This window comes from Amblyomma mixtum, chromosome 2 (assembly GCF_055824585.1).
Source record: "Amblyomma mixtum isolate Tamu chromosome 2, ASM5582458v1, whole genome shotgun sequence".
Classification (NCBI taxonomy): Eukaryota; Metazoa; Arthropoda; class Arachnida; order Ixodida; family Ixodidae; genus Amblyomma; species Amblyomma mixtum.
Window position 1 is genome coordinate 111,371,675 of NC_143013.1, and position 22,039 is coordinate 111,393,713.

General features: G+C 45.3%; 1 protein-coding gene across 1 annotated transcript in view; it reads left to right on the plus strand.

The window, feature by feature from the left end:
- The window catches only part of LOC149360576 (sphingomyelin phosphodiesterase-like), a 55,824-nt gene that overhangs the window by 28,863 nt on the left and 4,922 nt on the right, over window positions 1-22,039 (plus strand). Inside the window, exons 5-10 of the mRNA XM_089572401.1 lie at window positions 2,765-3,010; window positions 4,249-4,418; window positions 9,500-9,607; window positions 11,883-11,963; window positions 15,354-15,524; window positions 17,306-17,513. Coding sequence (XP_089428527.1) covers window positions 2,765-3,010; window positions 4,249-4,418; window positions 9,500-9,607; window positions 11,883-11,963; window positions 15,354-15,524; window positions 17,306-17,513 — 984 coding nt within the window. The remainder of the gene's footprint in view (window positions 1-2,764; window positions 3,011-4,248; window positions 4,419-9,499; window positions 9,608-11,882; window positions 11,964-15,353; window positions 15,525-17,305; window positions 17,514-22,039) is intronic.

Here is a 22,039-nt window from a genome sequence, read left to right on the forward strand (position 1 = left end):
GCAACGTTCCCAACTCGTTTTGTATCACAACATTCAATCTGAAACGTACCAGTTACACCCGGAGTTCCTCAAGGCTCTGTCCTTGGCCCACTGTTGTTTCTTATATTTATTAACGACATTACCACCGACATTGCCTGTAACATCAAACTCTTCGCAGACGATTGCATAATTTACAGAGAAATCACAAGCCATGAACATCATGCCATACTTAACAGATCACTGCAAAAACTTTGGGGCTGGTGTAATGACTGGCAAATGTCAATTAACAAGGTGAAATTTGTAGCAATTGCAGTAACTAGAAAAAAAACAACCATCAAATTTCTTGTATAACATCAATGGTACTCCACTGGCCTTCACCCCGCCGCGGTGGCTCAGTGGTTACGGCGCTCGGCTGCTGACCCGAAAGACGTGGGTTCGATCCCGGCCGCGGCGGCTGAATTTCGATGATGGTGAAATCCTAGAGGCCCGTGTACTGTGCGATGTAAGTGCGCGTTAAAGAACCCCAGGAGGCCAAAATTTCCGGAGCCCTTCACTACGGCGACCCTCATAGCCTGAGTCGCTTTGGAACGTAAAACCCCAATAAACCAATAAACCAAACCACTGGCCTTCGTCAACGAACACAAATACTTAGGAGTTACATTAAATAACGATCTTAGATGGGGCAAACACATCGACAACATCACTTCAACTGCATTACAAAAGCACTTTTTTCTAAAAAGGTGTCTTCGTCTTGCGCTAACAGAGACTAAACTTTTAGCTTCCAAAACGTTTGTCAGACCTGTTCTAGAATATGCTAACACTGTTTGGTTTCCTCAGTCTGTAACCAATATTTCACGACTTGAAAAAATTCAACGTAAAGCAGTGAGATTTATTTACAACAAGTACAAAAAACTGACTCACCAACACAACTAGCTGTAATCTCCGGGCTTGAAACACTATCAACAAGGGCAAAGCGCGCGCGACTAAAATTCCTTTATCAGCTTCTTAACAGCACTTTTAAGATCGATTCATCAAAGTACACTTCACTGTCACAAAAACGTGCATTAAGAAACCAGCACGCGTATACGCTAACCGAATATCCTTATCACAGTAACACTTTCAAAGATTCTTTCTTCCACTAGCAACAAGAGAATGGAACCGTCTAGACGCATCTATAACTAACGCTGATTCATTTTCAAATTTTTGTTCTGAACTAGAAGGCGCGTTTTAAAACTAGATTTGTGGTTCGACAGGTTTTTTCGACTTCAAGGAGTATACGATGTGTTATGCCCATGTTTATATTATGTTTATGTTTCTGAACTAGCACGCTTTTTTCTTTGGATTGCTTGTGTAAATCTGTCAAACTTCTTTTCAGTTTTTCTAAGCTATGAATTGTCTAGATTATTGTTGTCCTTTGCACAGTCGCTTTTTGAAATGTTTATCCTTTACCCTGTATTATACATGTAATGCCCACCTGCTAAGGTTTGGTTTATGGGGTTTAACGTCCCAAAGCGACTAAGGCTATGAGAGACGCCGTAGTGAAGGGCTCCGGAAATTTCGACCACCTGGGGTTCTTTAACGTGCACTGACATCGCACAGTACACGGGCCTCTAGAATTTCTCCTCCAAAGAAATTCTAGCCGCCGCGGCCGGGATCGAACCCGCGTCTTTTGGGTCAGCAGCCGAGCACCATAGCCACTGAGCCACCGCGGCGGCACCTGCTAAGGTCTCAACCAGAGACTGGCAGTATTTCAAATAAAATAAATAAATAAATCCTCTAGATTAGGAAAACAAAATGTAACATTGAATTCGCAATTAAATGCCTTGCAAGAATAACGTTTCAATTTCATACTGCTAACTTGAACTCTTCTTCTTGAAACAATTAATTTACCTCAGCTCCGCAATACACTTGATATGTTTGATATCGCAAGCAAAAAAAAAACTCTGATCATACAACTTGCTAACAATCAGCGTTAGCAGTATTGATCGCGCATTTCTCTTTTGCATCGATTGCCTTCCCGTCGCGCCTTTCAACTTGATCTCCTCGTCAATTTTTCGTCAGCGGCTGGGTAAAGGCTTCTACAGGATGTGGATAGGTACAGATCCTAGAGGGTGGAAGTGAGTGGTTTTTAAGTGCAGGCTAGTAGGCGGCAGCTGCGTTGCTAGCAGTGGTGTCCTGGAGGTGCACACACCGCAGGGTGCTCCGGAGGAGTCATCTTAAGAGCCCAGACGCTACCTGGAAGATGTCCCGATCAGTTAAGCTAGGGCGCTGATATTGTATTCTTTTAATACGGAAGCTTTAAGGGCCACGTTTTGCGGAAACCCGGCTTCGTAGTTAGCGTTTGGAGAAAATCTAGATTGGTCGAGAGGGCCTTGACGTAACGAGTGCAGCTGCAGACTTTGAAAGTCCTTTAAACATTACATAAATAGTAATTATAAGGTCCCAACATGAATGCAGCATCAATATGTCATGTAGAAATGTGAAGTAAGTAATTTCCGCTGAGAGGAGGCATGGGTAATACCATGAAAATAGAACCTGAGACCATTGGGTTGCGAGTCAGACGCGCTCTGATGCTCTGACCTCTGGGCTATTGAGGAACATTCGTTCGACTTAATCGAAGGGAGGTCTTGTACGATGTTGTCCGTGTTACTGAAGTCATATGTAAAGCCGACAGCAGGCCACTAAAGGGATCTATTAACGCTATCTCATGGTACCACGAAGCCGGGGCTTCAGAGTCCCTCGAATATTTCTCGTGTGACTTTCAGCCGCACACTTTTTTTCGCAGGAAGATGATGATGATGAGGACGCGCAGCGGCGGGTGAAGGTCCTGCACATCTCTGACACCCACTACGACCCGGAGTACGAGCCTGGCAGCAACGCCGTCTGCCAAGACCCCATCTGCTGCCGCGGGAACAATGGTCGGCCGGCTACGGCCGCTGCTACGGCGGGAAAGTGGGGGCACCGTGGCAAGTGTGACATCCCGCTGCGCACGCTAGAGAGCGCCCTGAAGCACGCTGCGGAAAACCATAAGGCCAGTGGTTTTTCCTCTTACGACTAGGTATAGAAGCAGTGGAACCATCGAGCGCTGGAAACCACCTGGTGCACTAAGTGGCTTTGGTGGCGTTGAGTTGCTCAGCGCCAGGTCTCGGAATCGCAGCCCTGCCGCGGTGCATGCGTTTCTATCAAAGCCAAATAGAAGACGCGCCCTTGTGCTACGCAATGTCAGTGCACGTTCGATTAACCCAAGTCATCAAATTTACTCTCAGCGTCTCCTCATGGAGTCATCTCATGGTAACCTGCAGTTTCATGACGTTAAGTCCAAGTTATATCGCATAGCACTTAGGGGCGCGAAAAAAGCCGCGGCGACGCTATTATGGATGTTGCAGAAATAACTGAGTTAACGAAGCACAGTAGTAGGAGCAAATAACAGTTTGAGAATGCAAAGGTCATAATTTTTTCTGTTCCGACATAAAGTAACTGTTTTCGAGGCATGTATAGCTCTAAGATTCTTATCATCCGATTCTGTTCCAATGAACTATCCACATTGCTGAATGGGACGTGCATCATGAAGTTCTCTGTAATCGTGGCTGGCATTTGGCGCGCACCGCAGCAGCGGGACTTCCGATGGCGCACGATATTGCTAGAGTTTGTTGAGAAAGAGCATCGAGGACAATCAAGCCATCGAAGTTCAAAAACTGTTAGATCTATTTTTAAACGCCAGCATGAAATTTTAATTGTAACCGCTTACCTAAACATCATCTGGAGAAGATAACTGCCAATATCAGTTGCCATGACACACATGTTTTCTGAGATCAGGTAGCAGGGGTATTACTTTCTTTCGAACGTTGTAATTGTAACCGCCTAGCTACACATAATCTGGAAAAGATAACTTCCAGTATCAGTTACCATGACACACATGTTTTCTAAGATCTGGTCGCAGTGGTATTACGTTGTTCTGAAAGCCGCCTGTGAAATCCTGATATTCGGCTTCTGGAATTCTGAGTTAGTGGCGGGCTTCTCTGAAACACCGGCATAGCTGAGAAAATACCAATGAAAGCAAGAGTAGCAGCAACTCCAGTCTTATAAACAAGACATGATATTCGTCAATAAAAGTGTGTCAACAGTGCGCCATAGGCAATATAGTGTCCAAAATTTCGGGACTTAAAACCGGCGAACAGTGAGGAGGAAATATTCATTTTCAAAAGAATGATTCAGAGAAACTACAAGACATATATTTATGTAACGGGGCGGTTTTTTTTATACATTCAGATCGATGTGGTGCTGTGGACTGGCGATTTGCCACCGCACGACCCATGGAAAGCAAAGCGAGAGGACACCCTGGAAAACCTTCGCGTCACATCAGGCCTCATTCGGAAGTACTTCTCCAATGCCACCGTGCTTCCATCCATAGGGAACCACGAAGCTGTACCGATAAACAGGTAGACATTGTGAATTTCAATTATTCACTTCAAATGCTCCAAACGAAATTACTTTGAAAGGAAGGTGTGCTGAGTCATTCGTTCATATTGAATGTTAAGATCCCCTTAAAGTTCACTACTTTTGCAAGAAAAACTAGGGCTCAATCGGACAGAACCATCGACATTCAGTCGGGCAATAATCGTACAGCTTGAGCAAGCGTCGCGCATTGAGAACTAAATTTTATTAATAGATCTGGCTGGAGAATAGGCCTTAGAACAGTACATGTGAAACTTTTCGGCATATAATTTTTGCGCAAAGAATCATCTCTTGGCTATCACGACTCGATCGCGCGACAGCTAAGCAGTCACCTCGGGTTGCGGACCTAGTTTATTTCCTTGCAATATTTTCCCAGAACAACCCGCGACTTCCAGCACTGCTCCACCTTGATACCATAAACAGTGAACGCAGTTTTTCAGTGACTTAGGTTACTGCGATTGTGTAAAGGAATATCAGTGTCGTACCATTCATCATGCCGTTCTTTGCCTAACACCGTTAAACAAGTACAGACTGCAAAATTTTTACTTCCGAGTTATCTTCTTTACAATGCTTTGTTAGACGTTATAGAACTTATATCGCCTCGTGGTATTCTCCTGTGCTGCTAAATAATTTATAATTGAATTTCTTCTCTGAAACTGTTTCGGTTCCAACAACCAAATGTTGTCTGTCTCGTCAGAGTTTGGGTTAGGTAAACTTAGTCATTAGAAACGCTTCAATATAGGGAACTTGCTTTGCCCTGGTGGCACAGAAGTTGTTCTATTGCGTGACTAAAAACTGTTGCTGTCAGCTGCTTAGGTCAATTCAAACGCGAGAGCATATTCTGAGCGATTAGAGACCAGCGTTTGGCTGATAGCATTCATTGCCTAGCCTCTCTCGGCGTATCCGAGATAGCTGATGCATGGTATATGCGGGCTTCGGCAGAGCGGAGAAGCTCATTCAAATAAGTGCAGGTGGCGTGGAAAAGCAGTTCGAGTGCACCAAAAACTAATTGCTCCTCCCGCTACGATGTGTTACGGCGCTGCAATGGACACGGAAAACTCCAGCCCAGGGTCCCTAAAATGGCTGATACGTCGCTTTCATTCACTACAGCTCTTAAGCCAGCGTGCCGCAGAAGCCGGACTGACAGCAAATGATGTGCGAGCAATTATAGTGCAGTAGATTTCACGCCTCACGTGACCTAAACCACCTTTGATGTTACAGCCATCAATCGGTTGTTGAAACCTAAAATGAAATGAGCACAGAAATTCGGAAAACGAAGACGAGGTAATGTAATCGCAGTTGAAATCAAGATGACAGATTTTGTGCCTGCAGGGCATGCAGTGCGGAGTACAGATAATCGAAGGTTTCTTACGGTAACGGAGGGGCTTCAGAGAGAGGGCAAGCATAGTAGGGGTGGCAGAATGTTAGTTGGTGGAGGGTATAAGGAATATTGAGAAGAACGGATGACAGGGCAAATAGCACTGGGCAGCGATAATTGGAGGCCACTGGATACGGCGATGGCGTAGAGGTAGAGTATCCGCCTCGCGTGGAAGAGGGCGGGGGCTCGAATTCCGTGGCGCGGAGTGCTCCACCGGGTTAAAAAAAAAAAAACAAGCTCCGCGTGTCGATGGAATTGCATAATGAGCACTTGGGAGTCGCCTTGTGACCAGAATCGACAAGGCACTCCATCACCACAGCAGGAATTGGCCATCCTGGTGTAGAACCTGGCCACAACACCCTATGAATAAATCAATTAGCCCTCGGCCCCAGTTCCCAGCGGCTGCGGAGCAACTGACCAAGGAGGCGGTCAGACCTGTGACGCAGCCGAGGGGGCTAAATCTCTGGCTCCGGACAGGCCGCCACAGGGAACTGTACCTGATAACGCTTGACGCTAGAACCTATCCATTAAGACTAGCCTAGTAGTGCTGTGCGATGAACTGGGGGTATTAAATGGCGTGTCATAGAGCTTAGCGAGCTTAAAACGACAGATGAGGCGCATACGATACTAAGGGGCGGGCGCGTACTCTGCTGTCGTGGATTAGCGGACAGCCGAGAACTACGTATTGGATTCCTCATCAGTCAAGCTATAGGGGCTAAAATAGATTTCTATATTGCTAACGAGAGGGTGGCGCCTATCGTAATTAGAGCTTAATAACAGGTACAAACTGAAGGTGCTGCAGGCCTAAACGCTTAAATCCAGCCATGATTACCGTACCGTTTGTAAGATCTATGAAGACGTGGAATCAGGAATGGACGAAGGAAGATCTCAGTACACTGTACTGATGAGCGACTTCAGTGCGAAGGTAGGCTAAAAGCAGGCCAGAGACAAAGATGGTAGGCGACTACGGCATAGGCTCCAGGGAAAGCAAAGGGGGGGGGGGGTTGGATGGCTATTAGTAGCATTTGCAGAGAGAAATATTTAGGGATCATGAATAGCTTTTTCCGGAAACGACATAGCAGGAAGTGGGCATGGAAGAGCCACAATGGTGATACTAAAAATGAAAAATATACTATGCGGTCACCCTGGTATGGTGATGGATGTTCAGGTCCTCGAAAAGATGTGTTGTAGCGACCACAGAATGGTAAGGTCTCAAATTAGGTTAGACCTAAAGAGGGAACGGAAGAAATTAGGGAAGCAAAAACTTCCATTCAGGAGTTAGCGGTAAGAGGCAAAGTAGAGGAATTCACGATATAACATATATTCGACTCATATTGAGGAAGACGGTCTTACTTTCAAACAATGAACGATAATCCCACAGCTATCATTAGACAGAGCGCAGTAGAAGCAGGCGTTAGTATGGTTCGACAGGACACCGGCAAACTATCTCTGGAGACAAAAGATCCGATTAAGAAACGGCAAAGTATGAAAGCATCTAACCCTAACGACAGACTAGAATTGGCAGAGCTAACAAAGTTGTTAAACAAGCGCAAGGCAGCCGACATAAGGAAGTGTAATATGGAGACCATCGAGCTATCTATAAAGAACTGAGGTAGCCTAAAAACAGTGAAGGAACTAGGCATAGGTAAACACCAGATATGTGCGTTAAGAGACAAAATGGAAAATGCCATGAGCATTATAGATAAAATAGCTAAGGTAGCCGAATAGTTCTGCAGAAATCTATACAAGCGCCGTAGTAATTACAAAGTTAATTAAAGAGGACGCAGGACACAGCCATTGGACATCCTCCAGTAACGAAAGAGGAAGTAAAGAAAGCATTAGAAGCAATGCAAAGGTGGAAAGCAGCTGATGACGATCAGCTAACACCCGATCTGTTGAAAGACGGCGAGTAGATTGTGTTAGAAAAACTAGGCAACCTGTATACGCAATGCCTTATGACTTCGCGCGTACCAGAAGATTGGGCGAACGCTAATGTTATCTTAGTTCATATGAAAGGAGACGTCAGGAACTTCGAAAATTACAGACCGAATCACTTACTCTCCGTTGCCTACAAGGCATTTAGTAAAGTAATCGCAAATAATATCAACCAAATGGTCAAGTAAGCATTCGTAAGGAGTACTCGACAATAGACCATGTTCACTCCATGAATCAAGTGATAGAGAAATGCGCAGAATATAACTGACCCTTACATATAGCTTTCATTGATTACGAGAAAGCATTTGACTCAGTGGAAACCTCAGCAGTCATGCAAGCATTGCGGAATCAGGGTGTAGAAGAGTGTTATGTGAAAATAATGCAAGATATCTCTAACGACTGCACAGCTACCATAGTCCTTCACAATGTCAGCAGTAAAATTCGAATAAGAAAGTGTGTCAGGCAGGGAGACACGTTCTCATCAATGCCATTCACTGCATGTTTACAGGAGGTATTCCGAGGAACGGATTTATAACTGTCGGGGATAAGAGTTAATGGAGAATGCCTGAGTAATTTGCGATTCGCTGATGACATTTCCTTGCTAAGTCACTGAGGAGATGAAGGGCAAAGCATGACCGATGAGTTAGACAGGGAGAGCAGAACAGGGTGTCTAAATATTAACATGCCGCAAACCAAAGTAATGTTCAACAGTCTCGCGAAGTAACGGCAGGTGACAATTGGTACCGAGGGGCGGACAGTGGTAAGGGAATGCGTCTGCTTGGGGCAGGTAGTGACAACTGATCCGGAACATGCGAGGGAAGTAACTAGAAGGCTAAAAATGTGCTGCAGCGCATATGACAAGTTCTGTCAGGTAATGATGGCAGTTTAACAATATCCCTCAAGAGAAAAGTATACAACAGCTGTATTTTACCGGCACTCACGTATGGGGCAGACACGTGGAGGCTAACAAAAAATGTTCCGCATAAGTTAAGGCCAAAGCAGCGAGCTATGGAAAGAAAAATTATAGCTGCAACGTTGAGACCAAAAATAGGCAGAGTAGATGAGTGAACAATTGAGGGTTAATGACACCCTAGTCGAAATCAAGAGGAAGAAATGGGCTTAGGCAGGGCATGTACTGCTAAGGCAAGATAACCGCTGGTCCTTAATGGTAACGGAATGTATTCCAAGAAAAGGCAAGCGTAGCAGGTGACGGCAGAAAATTAGGTGGGCGGATGAGATTCCGAAGTTTGCGTAGATACGGTGGCCGCAGCTGGCAAAGGACAGGTTATTTGCAGAGACATACCAGATGGCTTAGCCCTGCAGTGGGCGTAGTCAGGCTGATGATGATGATGAGGGAATGCAGAGGCCTTTGTCTTGCTGTGAACGAGGCTGAGGTGGTGGTGGTGATGAAGATCTCCACGCACTCCGAAGAACGGGTGTCGACATTTGCAGGCATCAGAGCATATATGCGAGAAGTAAGCAGACAACAGCACCGCCCTTCCGTTCAGCGATTTTTAAGGAGCATGATGAAGTGTCGGAGAGTAGGAGTCTAATGAAGAACTGATTTCTTCTCGCTGCGTCAAACGAATGGAAATTTTCGTTCAGCGATTTTTAAGGAGCATGATGAAGTGTCGGAGAGTAGCAGCCTAATGAAGAACTGATTTCTTCTCACTGCGTCAAACGAATGGAAATTGCTTTAATAAAGCCACCAATCTAACCCTATACTGTATGGTTGCAATCGAATTCCCGCAGCTTTCCCGTCAACAACAAGGCCAACTTTTCGACGCAATGGCTCTACGATCAGTTTGCTGAGCACTGGATGGATTTCCTGCCGGAGTCGACAAAGGACACCATAAAGCTGTAAGAATGCACTATTTACTTCGCTCGTATTTCCTGGTTCCATTTTCTTCGAGCAGCACTCACGCACAGAGCAACAAACACGGCCCAGCGCTTTTTGTTTCTGGCAACATTGAGATTTTAGCTTCAGAACATTTACTGTTTCAAGGATTTGAAAGGAGGTTTTTTTAGCAAGAAAAAATCCCAGGGAAAAAGAAATGTATCCGAAGCTGGTGCGTCACCTGCCCCGGCGCCTTAGCAAAACCAGCGTGACAAGCGTCGTCTGCACGCTCTCAAACTTTTTCAAACGCTGCGGCATTGATATTGCAAGCGCTTTGGGACTAATATCATCATCAGTACTCACGTTTCTTTACAAACGCCAAAACCGTGTATATTCTGCGAAAGCCTGTTCTTTCAAAGATGTGCATTTCGGTGAACCAGTTTTGAGAGAGGTCTTTTGGAGGAACAGTGGCCACCTACCCAACATCAGGTTCTAAATAATTTCTATAAACCTCCGGAAATCAATACATTTACTCAGATTAGGAACGTTCGAGTAAATTGTGCTCCCCTATATAGCGACCAATCCCCAAACTAGAGTAACTGTGTGTACGTGGATAAGGAATAAGAAAGCGTGAAGTCTACGAGAACAATTAGGGAGTGAGTAACGCGACTTTAGCTGAAGGAATGCATGGCAAGCTACATGGAAGTCTGACACTGGTAGCAAACTTAGTACTACGCCAGCGACGGCTGCTAGCATGCGCATCAGATATGGGTTCCCTTAAAATCCTGTCTTGCAACTTTCATTTACGGTCAAAGTGTAAATTATTTTTTTGAATTTCGTTCTCCATTCCTTAATCACGTGGTAGTAGAAAACAGCTTTTGCCTGCTTATTTGTAACTGTTATGCGGCTCACTCGTTATGAATCTGTGGCTTTCTGGCGCAGCTGCAACCAATGTTTCTGCTACATTTCACTGTTGGCTTTCCACTTTGTTGCAAAATTTCACCTGTTCTTTGAAATAATCTGGCGAGAGATTAAAGCCGGTTGCCGCTGTTTTCAGAGACAAATTACTTTTTGCCGGCCCTATTTTGCGTTATTTTACTTTTGTTCCACGAAATTCAAACGTATCCAAAATAGACATATGAAGCCAGGTGCAGTCCCTTTGGAAATTAAACGCATGTATCAGTGAATAAATTCACAAGTAAGCCTACCAAACATGAGCAGGCGTAAATAGCTTTTGGCTGGGGTCTAAACCATACACGATTTTTAAAAATAAAAATAACATGCAGTGAAAGGAGCTTTCATCTTTGAGGGTGGAATTATTCCCTTCGTTTTTCTGAACTGCGTGTACTTCGGCAAGTTGGTGGCACGAGAACAGGATGAGCAACAGAACTTTTTCACTTTTAGTTCCTTTTAGCATTTTGTATTTCGCTATCTTCCGTGATTTTTTATCTAAGAACCAGCCGTGGCTTCTTACTTCAAATCGAACCAGACCACTTTTGTAACCCACTTACTCAATCCCACTGGTCTGCCTGTAAGGAAAAGACAAAGATAAAAAAAATTATTGGCGGAACAAAGCATCGGTTTTGTTCGAGCATTGTGGTGAAAGCCGTCAGGAATTTGTTTCAATTCCTTCCACTTCTCATTCCAAGATGGCGACCCCAAAATTTCACCTCCTTCTTCTCTTCATTTTCTCCCACTCTTTTCTTCGTTTTCTTCTTTCTTCCCGCTTCATCCTTCCTTTCTCTTGAATTGGCTCTGGTCTGCCTTATGTTGGCTTAGCGCCAATCACCCTGGTCGCAAACCCAAAGCTATTCATGTCAAGGAAGAACAATCAAAGCCGTATATACACCTTCGGTTACACGACGACTAAGAGTGGCGTCACACAAGCCGGCCCCTTCGTAAAAGAATTTTCTCTGCTTCCCTGCTATAGTCCCCATTCACTTTCTCTTCTGCCCGCTCTCTAACCTTCCCCCTTCCCTTCACTCTCTCACCTTTCCAGCTGCTTGATAAGAACGACTAGAATTATAACACTGTCTTTCGGGTTTAGTGAGTCGTCCTACTTGACCGCGTTTTGCCTCTTCAAGCCTATTGTTACTATGACTCGCCTAAACAAATATATATTTTTTACTCACAGTACTTCCCTCAGCGATGCTGTTTAACAACGTTAGGGATTCTAAGGGGCGGGTCAGCTGGTACTTTTTAAGTGCGTTTTGTCTGTAAATTTTTTTTCCCCTTTATAGTTTCCGATCGCCATAGTTTGTCAACAGCGCTTTAATTTCCTCGCGGTCTTCCACGCAGGGGCGCCTTCTACTCGGTCAATGTCACCAAGGGCTTCCGAGTGATATCTCTGAACACAAACCTGTGCTACATCTACAACTGGTGAGTGCGTCGAAGCCTTCTTTTTCATAGAGAATAGAGCGTGCTTTCCTAGACATGCATACAACCGTGACGTTGACTGTTGACTCCCGTGCGACGCCGTTGTGGCAAGTCATAGATGTAAGCCAGTTCTATTTTGGCGTTTCACAGACAACGGCAGCAAGGTAAACCTAAAAGTAATGCAATGTACTCAACCCTTTCAGGCGCCGTTTTTTGTTTCCATCGAAAATAAATATTTTGGGGCTGAAATAGTATAATCAGGCCTTAAAGAGATGCTGAAGAATTGAACAAAAACGGTGAAAACAGATTCTAGGACTGTGATTAGGCCGAAATCTAGCCGTCAATTCGCATATTTTTCAGGGGATGGTTTTATTTTCGATGTTTCATGAGCGCGCGCCAAGCCCTCCCCGCCGGCGCGAGGGGAACAGCGCGTTGTCATGACACGCTCGTCCGGCAGGCAACCGGTCGCGTCACTCAAAGTGCGATGTCGCACTGCAGTTTGAGTAGACCAAGAGATAATGCTCCCAACGTCCGACGTTGCGGACGCAAAGCTGGCAAAACCCGCGAGTAGCGATGGCAATCGTGCTCCTGCGGGAACAGTGGGGCGCGGGTGTTATGACGTCTACTCGCAGCTTCCACACGCGGCCGCCAGGTGAACAATACGGCAATAAACCTCTTAAAAAACCTGCTATCCGCCTCTTTTCGCTAACATGCTTGTCGCATTTATCAATTTTTGCAGTCAAGCTCTTTTTTACATGTAAAAGAACAGCTCCGAAAATTTGGTTCAGTATCTCCTTAAGAAAGACAACTGCTTGCTTTTATGCCGCACAATTTAGCTGGTAATTTTTGGCAGGGATATGCAAAATTTCGTGCGAAGACGTTAATATTAATTGAAATAGGTATATTAAACTCTTGAAAGGTTGTGGAAATAATTACTATTTCTAATGTGCACATTTCAATCAAAATTGTCAAAGAAAATTAAGGTTACTACTTCTGGGAAAAGGTGTTGGCTCAAAAATGGCGGAAGGCGTGCTACCTCGCAAACTGTTTTGCGAAATATTATTCACTGCGTTTGATGTGAGTCTTTCTATGTGTCGTTTTGATGTACCGATAAGAAAAAGCTACGAGTTCGATCTGAGCACAATTGTTTACAAACTGTGTCTTTGGGTAGAGGGTGTCCCTGGCGGTAAAGTAGATTTCAGCTAGACGTTCACGTTAGCGTTGCCGCATGGTTACGAAGGAAAGCTACACGGCTTTCTCGGAAGCTTCGCATCTGAAGAAAAATTCTTCCTGGGACGTCTTTCAGTGGCAGTCGCTCAACCAACCAAGTTAACCGGCACAGCTAGCGAGTAGCAGGACGAGGCCGAATGGATGAAAAGCTGGAATCGCGAACGGGCTCAAACCTAATAAAGCCTCAAAGTGGAGTAGTACGGTTTAATTACCGGACAAGAATGATTTTATTTCTCCGATTGCGAAGTTTCTCAGAAAACTGCTGAGCTTTCAATGTAGGCGTATAGACCTTCAGTAGATTTGGGTAACCACGTTAGAGTTACCTGCATCGATTTGGCCTCGCCATGCCATCTCTTGCTGTGCTGGTTAGCCTAGCTGGTAGAGCGACTGCCCCGGTTAGGTAGTGGTTGTGGGTTCGATACCCTGACCTTCACGAATTTTCGTTCGGGAGCAAAGCTTCTGCATGAGCTCTGTAGATATTCTCTGTTGCCGTACGTTTGCGCTAATGAGGGCATTAATGAATTACTGCGAAATCTCCGCCCACTCTAAGCACGGACGTGCACAGAAGACTTTGCGCAAAGGGTTGTACACTGCCAACTAAAGCATCTGGCATTGTCACGCCTCTCTTATTCCTAATACAATTTATGTCTACTTTCAACGGCGGCGAGCAGTGTTTGCATGCTATCTTTTGAACATGTGCCGTTCTTGCGAATAGACATGCAAGTAATAATAAAAAAATTCGCTGTGGCTTAGCTTGGTTAAGCCCGGTAATTGCGAAAGCAATATCCGTACCTACGCCATGGTTCAGCTTGTGTGTAGCTGGTGGTGGTGCTTGTGGGTAGACTTGTGGAGATGCATCTGTTATACAATGCAATCCAATACAATCCAATGTAATCTAATGTAATCTAATCTAATCTAATCTATTCTAATCCAATCCAATCGAGTTCAGTACAATCCAGTCCGCTCAGGCCGCCGTTCATGTGCACCGCCGTCGCACACGGACGGCGCTAGATCGCGAAGCAATGTTAGGCCGCTGGTGGTTGGCACAGCTATTGCTTTCTAGCGACGTGAGTCGAGCCTAATCTCTTCAGCGTAACGCCACAATCGCGCTCCTAGCGAAGAGCGCAGGAGTTAGGCGCCGGTGGTGGCACCGCCGTGGCTTGCGACGGCGCGAGTCGGTCGCCCTACTCTTCGGCGTGACGTCACAAAGAACCTGTTCTGCTCCTAGCGGAGAGCGCAGGAGTTAGGCGCCGGTGGTGCACCGCCGCGGCTTGCGACGGTGCGAGTCGGTCGCCCTTCTCTTCGGCGTGATGTCACACATGACGTCTCACAGAGGCCAACTAAAGGTGGCACCGCCTCGCCACGGCAAAGGCTGAAAGTGCAAGTAGTAAAGCTTTCGCTTTAAAACAATTTACCAGCTTGTGGCTAAAAGCAGTGAACGTAAAATTTAACGCAGCAAGCAATAAACTGGAACTGGCTCACTGGCAATTGTGCAAAGAAACAGCTGCAGGAATGCTTTCCGCGAAAGGAATCTGCATTCTTTTGATGAGGCACCCATTCTATACAGTCGGATAATTCAGAGAGCAACCCAGCGCACTTGTTGAGACGCCTCTGAGCGTTGTCTGACCTTATAAACGGTAAACAGACAGTTTTGTTTTCTGCGCTGATTTCTGGTAGTAAGCTAACAGCAGTTTCACAGCTACATTTAAAGACAGGAAAGAGAATGTTCTGAAACGAAATAAGAAGTAATTATTCGCAACGACCGAAGCTTAGCTGTACAGATAAAAAAAATTGCTGTAGAACATTTACCAAACTTCAAAGTTAAAAAGAAATATTCCTCGTCCTGGGACGGAATCCGCGACCAAGACCTCTATTCGGCCCTTGTTCAGAGAACTACTCTAACCAGGACGTCCAGCAAACAGCATGGCGGGAACCCTTTGATTCAGGCGTCGAAGATCATGCGTTAGTGCAATGTTCTTAGTGCAAACCCTCCAAGAATTTGTGAAACCTTGGAGCAGGTAGAAAATTTTGTTTGGAGCATAAAAATGAAACCATCATTTGAGAATCTTTTTCGGTGATTTCTGAAGTTCATCGCAGCAAGCTCTGCTTTAGAGTCAGCTGCCTGCTATCCATGGCTTACCACTTGCTTTCGTTTTTTCTCAGGTGGCTCCTTTACAATTCCACCGACCCTAGCGGCCAGCTGCAGTGGTTGGCGGAGGAGCTTCAGAGCGCAGAGGACTCAGGCGAGAAGGTGTATATCATAGGGCACGTGGCACCCGTGAAGGTGGAGTGCATCCCCGTTTGGACGGACAACTTCCAAAAGATCGTTAACCGGTTAGTACCTCTGCCTATCCAACTCTCGCAAACAACTTCACTGCCTCCTGAATTTCAGGGGCAGCTCACGGCAGTTATTACCTAATAGAAATTATTAGTATGCGAAACCCGAACTCTTACCCACTTCAAAGCTAAATGTTATCAGCCCTAGAAAACAAGCATAGCGCACGAGCATTTAATGACACTTTTATGAAAGTAATCGCAACATGGTCACTTGAAATAGCAGGCAAGGTATTTGAGAAGTCACACAAGTCACTTGGCTTATTCGATAAGAATATTTATAAATATTTCCAACATATTTAACATCTGCAGGCCCGGGGATGCAACCGAAATGTGAAGCGTTGCAGAATCAGTCTATGTACGGAAAGGAGCAACTAAGTAAAACACGGAATCTTCTTAGCAGCCACAAATTACTGCGCAGTAGGCAGTCCTGAAACAGGCGGCCAGAAATCTGCCATAGAAAGCATCGGCTAGAGCGTTGCCTTTCTAGAAGTAAAATAAAATTCTTACCTATTAAGACTGTAGACACCGCGTGCGCAATCCAATATCGCAAGGTTCTTTTTTAAGAACCGATCGGCGACCTTAGGAGTAACATAATTGAGAATAGCGGTTTACAGCTTTATTGCTAGCATAAGAAGGTACACCATGGATAACTACAGCACGAGGGCTTTAGCAATTAACTTTCTAGCAGACGCACACAAGGTTAATGAGAACGCTCTCATGGGCATTAAAATTTTAGCAATGATTTGAGATTGGTTAAAACACCAGAGGCCATTAGCGTTGTCTTATTGCCTCTAAATATAAATTGAGCAAGATATATTCTCGCCTTTGCGCGAGTGTAATTGTGTTCAGTTGTCATCTATAGACAATTAAATCGCACATATTTATCAGATGCCACTTCAAAAAACAACATAATAGAGCATTATATGCAGATTTGGCACAGTGAAAAATAAAAAAGGGAAAACGTATAAAAAGTTCTGTTCTACAAACTGCATGAATGAGTGAGGCAAGTAGTCCAGAAAAGGGACTCGTACTTCTCGAAACTACTCGTGGGTATGGAACCTTTTATTACGGATGTATAACAAACCAAAGGTGTGAAAAAATACACAGAGGCGAAAAATTTGGTTTCCAGTGTTATACGCAGCAATTTTTGTCCGAGTAACTGTACTCAAACTCATGAGAGGCAAAGTTCCGCAAAACTCCACCATTTTTACTCTGTTTATTTTAGATGAAGTAAAAAAAAAATTTTTTTGGTCACGGGAGTTCCCGGGTGGCAGAATTGATTTGGTGATTTGTCTAGCTTCTCTATCAATACTTGTAGATGTCTGTTTTGCATTGAATAGAAAACTCTTGACCCAGAGGACGAAATGCGACAGGACAGGAAAGATGACGTTCAAAAAGCCAGATAACTGAAGAATTACTACTTAAGGACAACAGATAAAGCGATTTTATTCAAGAGCCCTATTCGAGCTTTCTGGGGCTCGTCCTCCTGGTTGGCTAAAGCCAGAAGTTCTTCCTTTCCGCGCATGGTAGCTAGAGTCTTCAGAAGACGATTGAAGTGAAAATATTCGTAGGCAGAATATGGCGGGAGGAACGGAGAGAGGAAATACCGGCAGTAAATACAATAAATACAATAAAAAAGAAAGCTGGTGCTGCACCATGCGAGAACAGCACACAGTCGAGGTCATCTTTGCAAATAACTGAAATTTCCCTGCCTTCCTTTTCTTTTGATTCACGTGCCATTTTTCTTCCATTTCGCCCCGAACTCGCGCCGCACCCAGGTACGAGTCCACCATCGTCGCCCAGTTCTACGGTCACACCCATTTGGACCAGTTGTACCTAACCTACGATGACCAGGGCAAGAAAGGTGCAAAGCGACCTACGAACGTTGCCTACCTAGCGCCCAGCGTGACCACTTTCGTGGACAGCAATCCTGCATACCGGGTCTACACGGTGGACGGCGGACGGCACCGCAAGGGCGCTCCCTGGGTAAGGCAGCTTATTTGCTTCGTGGATTTGTCAAGGGGCAGGGGCCTATAGAAAAAAAAAATAACTGGTTCACTGAAATGGTTTTTGCTTTAAGTTCTGATCGGCTGCGGGTCGCTTATACAAAAGAAGGAAGTTTACCAGGGAGAGCTCATTTCTCATAACTATTATCTCACGGGTTCAAGTTCTCATGTCTTCGTATTATGGTTGAATTTACGCTTTCCAGTGGTCTTGAGTTATTCATTTGTTCAGATGCCTTAAATATGCACTGGGTCGAGCACCGACCCAGTCGCAGATGCGCGAAAGACATTATTTAAATTATATATGGAGGTTTATGCGAATCAGTCAATGAGCCACGTGGTTTTCCTGAAACACAAAACAAGTATGAACCGCCAAAATGTCGCGACAGTGAGAACAGCCTAGTAATGGCGTTTTATATAGGGCAGTTTTGATAACAGATAAGCTGTATAGTCCTGGCATTTCTATAGTTCAAAGAGCATAAAAATTTAAAGTTGAAATGTGGTTAGCTGCAGGACTTTGTGCCGGTAATTATGGTAAATGTCGTTTCTTCGGTGACTTCTTAATAGTCTTTGGATGCGAAGTAATCTCGTTAGTTTGAAGCCACAGTTTAGAGCAACTGACGTTTAGGTCCTGAGAAATATTGACTTGGGCTTGAAAAGGAGAGAATGCGCCGTAATTCGAACGTAAACGCGCAACGAACAAGGAAACAGAACACGCTGTTGTCTTGTGTCGGCCAATGAAGTGATGCACGGTGGCATAGCGGCTCGCCTACTGCCGAGCGGAGAACATCTGGACGTTAACGACCATGCAAGTTACTCCTCGTTACGATTAGTTAACTTACTCAAACGCACTGCTATCATGCTTTCTGCGGTCCCGATGGGCTCAGGTGGTTGTCATTATAGAGATTTAGCATAGCGCGATCAGCGGCATTTACGGCAACAGGCATGCGCGCAGCTGGCCGGCACTGAGCGCCACCTGGCGCCTGCAGGACGTCCTGCGCATGCGCAATGGCTACGGGCCGAACCAGATCGCGGCAGCAGGTGCAGATTCCTCTGGACTAAATGTCTCTCTTATCACACGTTATCTTCATCACCTATTGTCAGCAGACCAAGAGTCGGCCTTGTTACTCGTACGTGTGTGACGACGAGCTTCGGAAGGAGGACAGTGCAGAAGCCACCACTGTTCGACTGGGACCTCTTGAGTTCTAATTCGCCTTACTCTGAAGCTCGTTTTAGAAACGAAAATTTCACACCTCATCGCAGTTTGAATTATGAACTTCGAGACGGAAGATACGCAGGGAATGTACCCAGGCAGCACGCCAGAATTGTACCAACAATGGCTCATTGTTGGAATACATTGGCATCAATATTGGGCTGGCATTGGCATAGGAGCACATTACTACATTTTCCAACCTTGGCCCATACTTCATACCAAGATTGTCCCATTGTTCAGCCATTCTGGCACTGCCAGTATGGACATATCACTGGCCTATCCACTCATACTTCATTTGTCCTGCAAGTATCGGTCCAATGTTCAGCCATGCTGGTGCTACCAATACGTACTGAATATCAGCTATTCCATTGATGTCCCATTGTTGATGCCAATATTAGTCCCATGGATAGCCATTCTGGCCATACCAATATGTACTGAAAACCGGCTACTCCTTTCATATACTCCATTCATATCTCACTGTTGATGCCAAGATTGATATGTTCAGCCATTTGGCACTGTCAATGCAGACTAAGCACAGGCTTTTCCATTCATGACAGTGCATACAACCTGTCACATCAGTGGCTTAAAGATTGGCATGCCACTGCCCTTTTCTATTTATGACTCGCCAGTAAAGCCTATGTTAATTTTTATCTTCAGTGGCTAACATTAATGCAAATGTTCACTCGTAAGCAACCATGCAAATATTTTTAAAATGAGACAACCAAAGTATTCATGAAAACATTTATTTTATGAAAAAGTCCAAATAGAATTAATCGTTAGGGGCCGAGAAGGGTGGTGCCAGGGGCTGTGGGATGGGTGGTGGCAGGGGCTGTATGGAGGGAGGGCCCTCAGGAAGTGGAAGAGGCCAGGGGATTGGGAGGCACACATGCGGGCACAGTGCAGGGGGCTGTCCCCGCACTCGCAGGTGGCGTGCTTGGTTGGAGGGGGGAGAAGACTTCGGCAAGGCGTCTCTTCCTTCCATCACATGAACCGGGCAGCCAGCTGCAAATAAAACCTTGTGCCTGTGATGCGTCAAATGCAGTTTGTCGCAAATGGCATCTGCACAGGAAAAGTGAACAAAGAAAATAGACATTATTTCCAAGCACACAAAAATCATGTCCATCATTTTAGAAAACTGTAAGAAAATAAATTCCAGGATATGGCCAATGAGAAAGGCTGTACTGAAGGGCTCCTGATTAATTTTGGCCACCTAGAGTTCTTAATTTAAGATGCACCGACATCGCTTAGCACACGTGCTTCTTTGCATTTAGCCTCCAGAGCAATTCAGCTACTATGGATGGTGTTTGATCCTTCACTTGGAATCAGTAGCTGAGCACCTGAGTCAGGAAGGACATCAGGTAAAAAATATAGTAAACAGATATATTATGACGTGCCTCATAATCAAGGCAACATACAAAACGTGGACACAACTAAACAATGAAGTAAAGAATCACTAGAGGGGCCTCAATCCATTGACACTGACTTGTCGTTGCGATTGACCACCTTGCGCCTGCTAAGTGGCATCATAGATGCCCATAAATAGAAGGCAAGTGACTGCAGCTTCTATTACACACCGCAGGTTCGAAGGGCATTTTCAGCTCCAATAAGCTTTCCAAACAATTAAAATAAAACTGTGAAAGCATGTTAAATAAAGGGAACATGAAAAACTATTTACTAAAGCTAGAATTTGTTGCCATCATTAAATACTTGTAAATGAGATCAAAACATAGTTCTCTTTTCTATAAAAGGGAGATAACGCATGTGTCCAAATTCCATTTATGAACTGTGTTGCGCTTCAACTGCCATGCACAACAATGAATTTTAACCTGACTCTAACTCTTTAATGTCGCTTGCAAGGCATGGGCTTTGTCAAGTTGCGACGACAGTCCACCGCTGTGATATATCGCACCTTGCGGAAAAATTTTACACTTTAGTTCAAAAGGTGTACTGTCTTGTTCCCTTATTGCATCAGGCTTGTAGAAGAAATAGGGCTAGGGGTGGGACAAAGGGATGGTCAAGGATAGGCAGAAGAACGAGGAAATGTTTGCCCTCGGGTGTAAAACACACGACCGAATACGCGAGAAAGAGTAGAAAGATTTGGAAGGAAAAGAGAAAATAAGGAGAAAAGGACTAGTGTTGAAGTAAGTGAGTTAGGAAAGCTCAAGGGACAGGTGAGTCCCACTTGGGTGGGCGAGAAAAGGCTTAGGACACGAGGGAGGTGGTCAGGGAACACGAGTAAAAAACAAGTGAACACGGGAAGAAGAGTAGAAAGACTTGGAAGGAAGAGTGGAAATAAATAGAAAAGACTGGTGTTGAAGTAAATGACTTAAGAAAGTTTAAGTGACGGTGAGTCCCACGCGGAACGGCAAGGAAAAAAAGGCTTAGGACACGAGGGTGGAAGGAATAGGGCTACTGGTCGGACAAAGGGATAGTGGAAAAGAGAAGAAAGATGAGAAGAAATGCGAGCGCTAGAAAACACAGTGAGCACGCGAAGAGTAGGAAGATTTGGAAGGAAAAGAGAAAATAGTGAGGGAAGACTAGATTTAAAGTGAGTGAGATCGGAAAAAGGCGAAATCAGGAGACGCGAACCACGTGGGCGGGCGGCGAAAGGCCTAAGAAAAGTGGCAAAAACTTACTTTTGCGGCCGTCGGTCCAGGCTCCTGAAAAGGCACGAGGATAACCACACCAGGTAGTTGGTATGGTGGAAGGGCCGAGGAACACTTGGTTAGGAGCGGTAATCCAAAACACAGGGCTCCAGCGCACAGGGCACACACGATCACAGTAGGCACAAGATGGCGGAGGGCCGCAAGGGCCAGCGGCACACGCCGCGGCCTCGAGGCGCGCACGAACTCGACGGAGCGAGCGCCGCGCGCGACCGACCGCGTTGACTGCTAGGGCGAGACTGGCAGCGAAAACGAGGCAGCAAGGAACAGAGAAGCGAGCGACGCAGGTCCCCTCCCTTCGAAGGCTCCGGGGAGACTGGAAAATCGCACGCGCAGTCCGTGCCGCGCCAAACGCGACCGCATCGCGATAGGTAATCGGTCGTATGACGTTTACGAAGAAGAGCTAATCAGAAGGCCGAAAATTTTGTTTATTTTTTTGTGCTCCTCGTTGCTCTGCCCTCTCCCCCTGATTCACGCCGAAGGAACAGTCTTTTCGGAATACACCGAGGACCCGTCGAAATTGACCAAAGGGTGACCGTCAAAGTGACGGCTAGTTTTTACAGTGCAACTGTAAGAAAAGCGCATAACACTAGGACGTCTGATAAGCTCCGTTTACATAAACGCGAGAGCAGC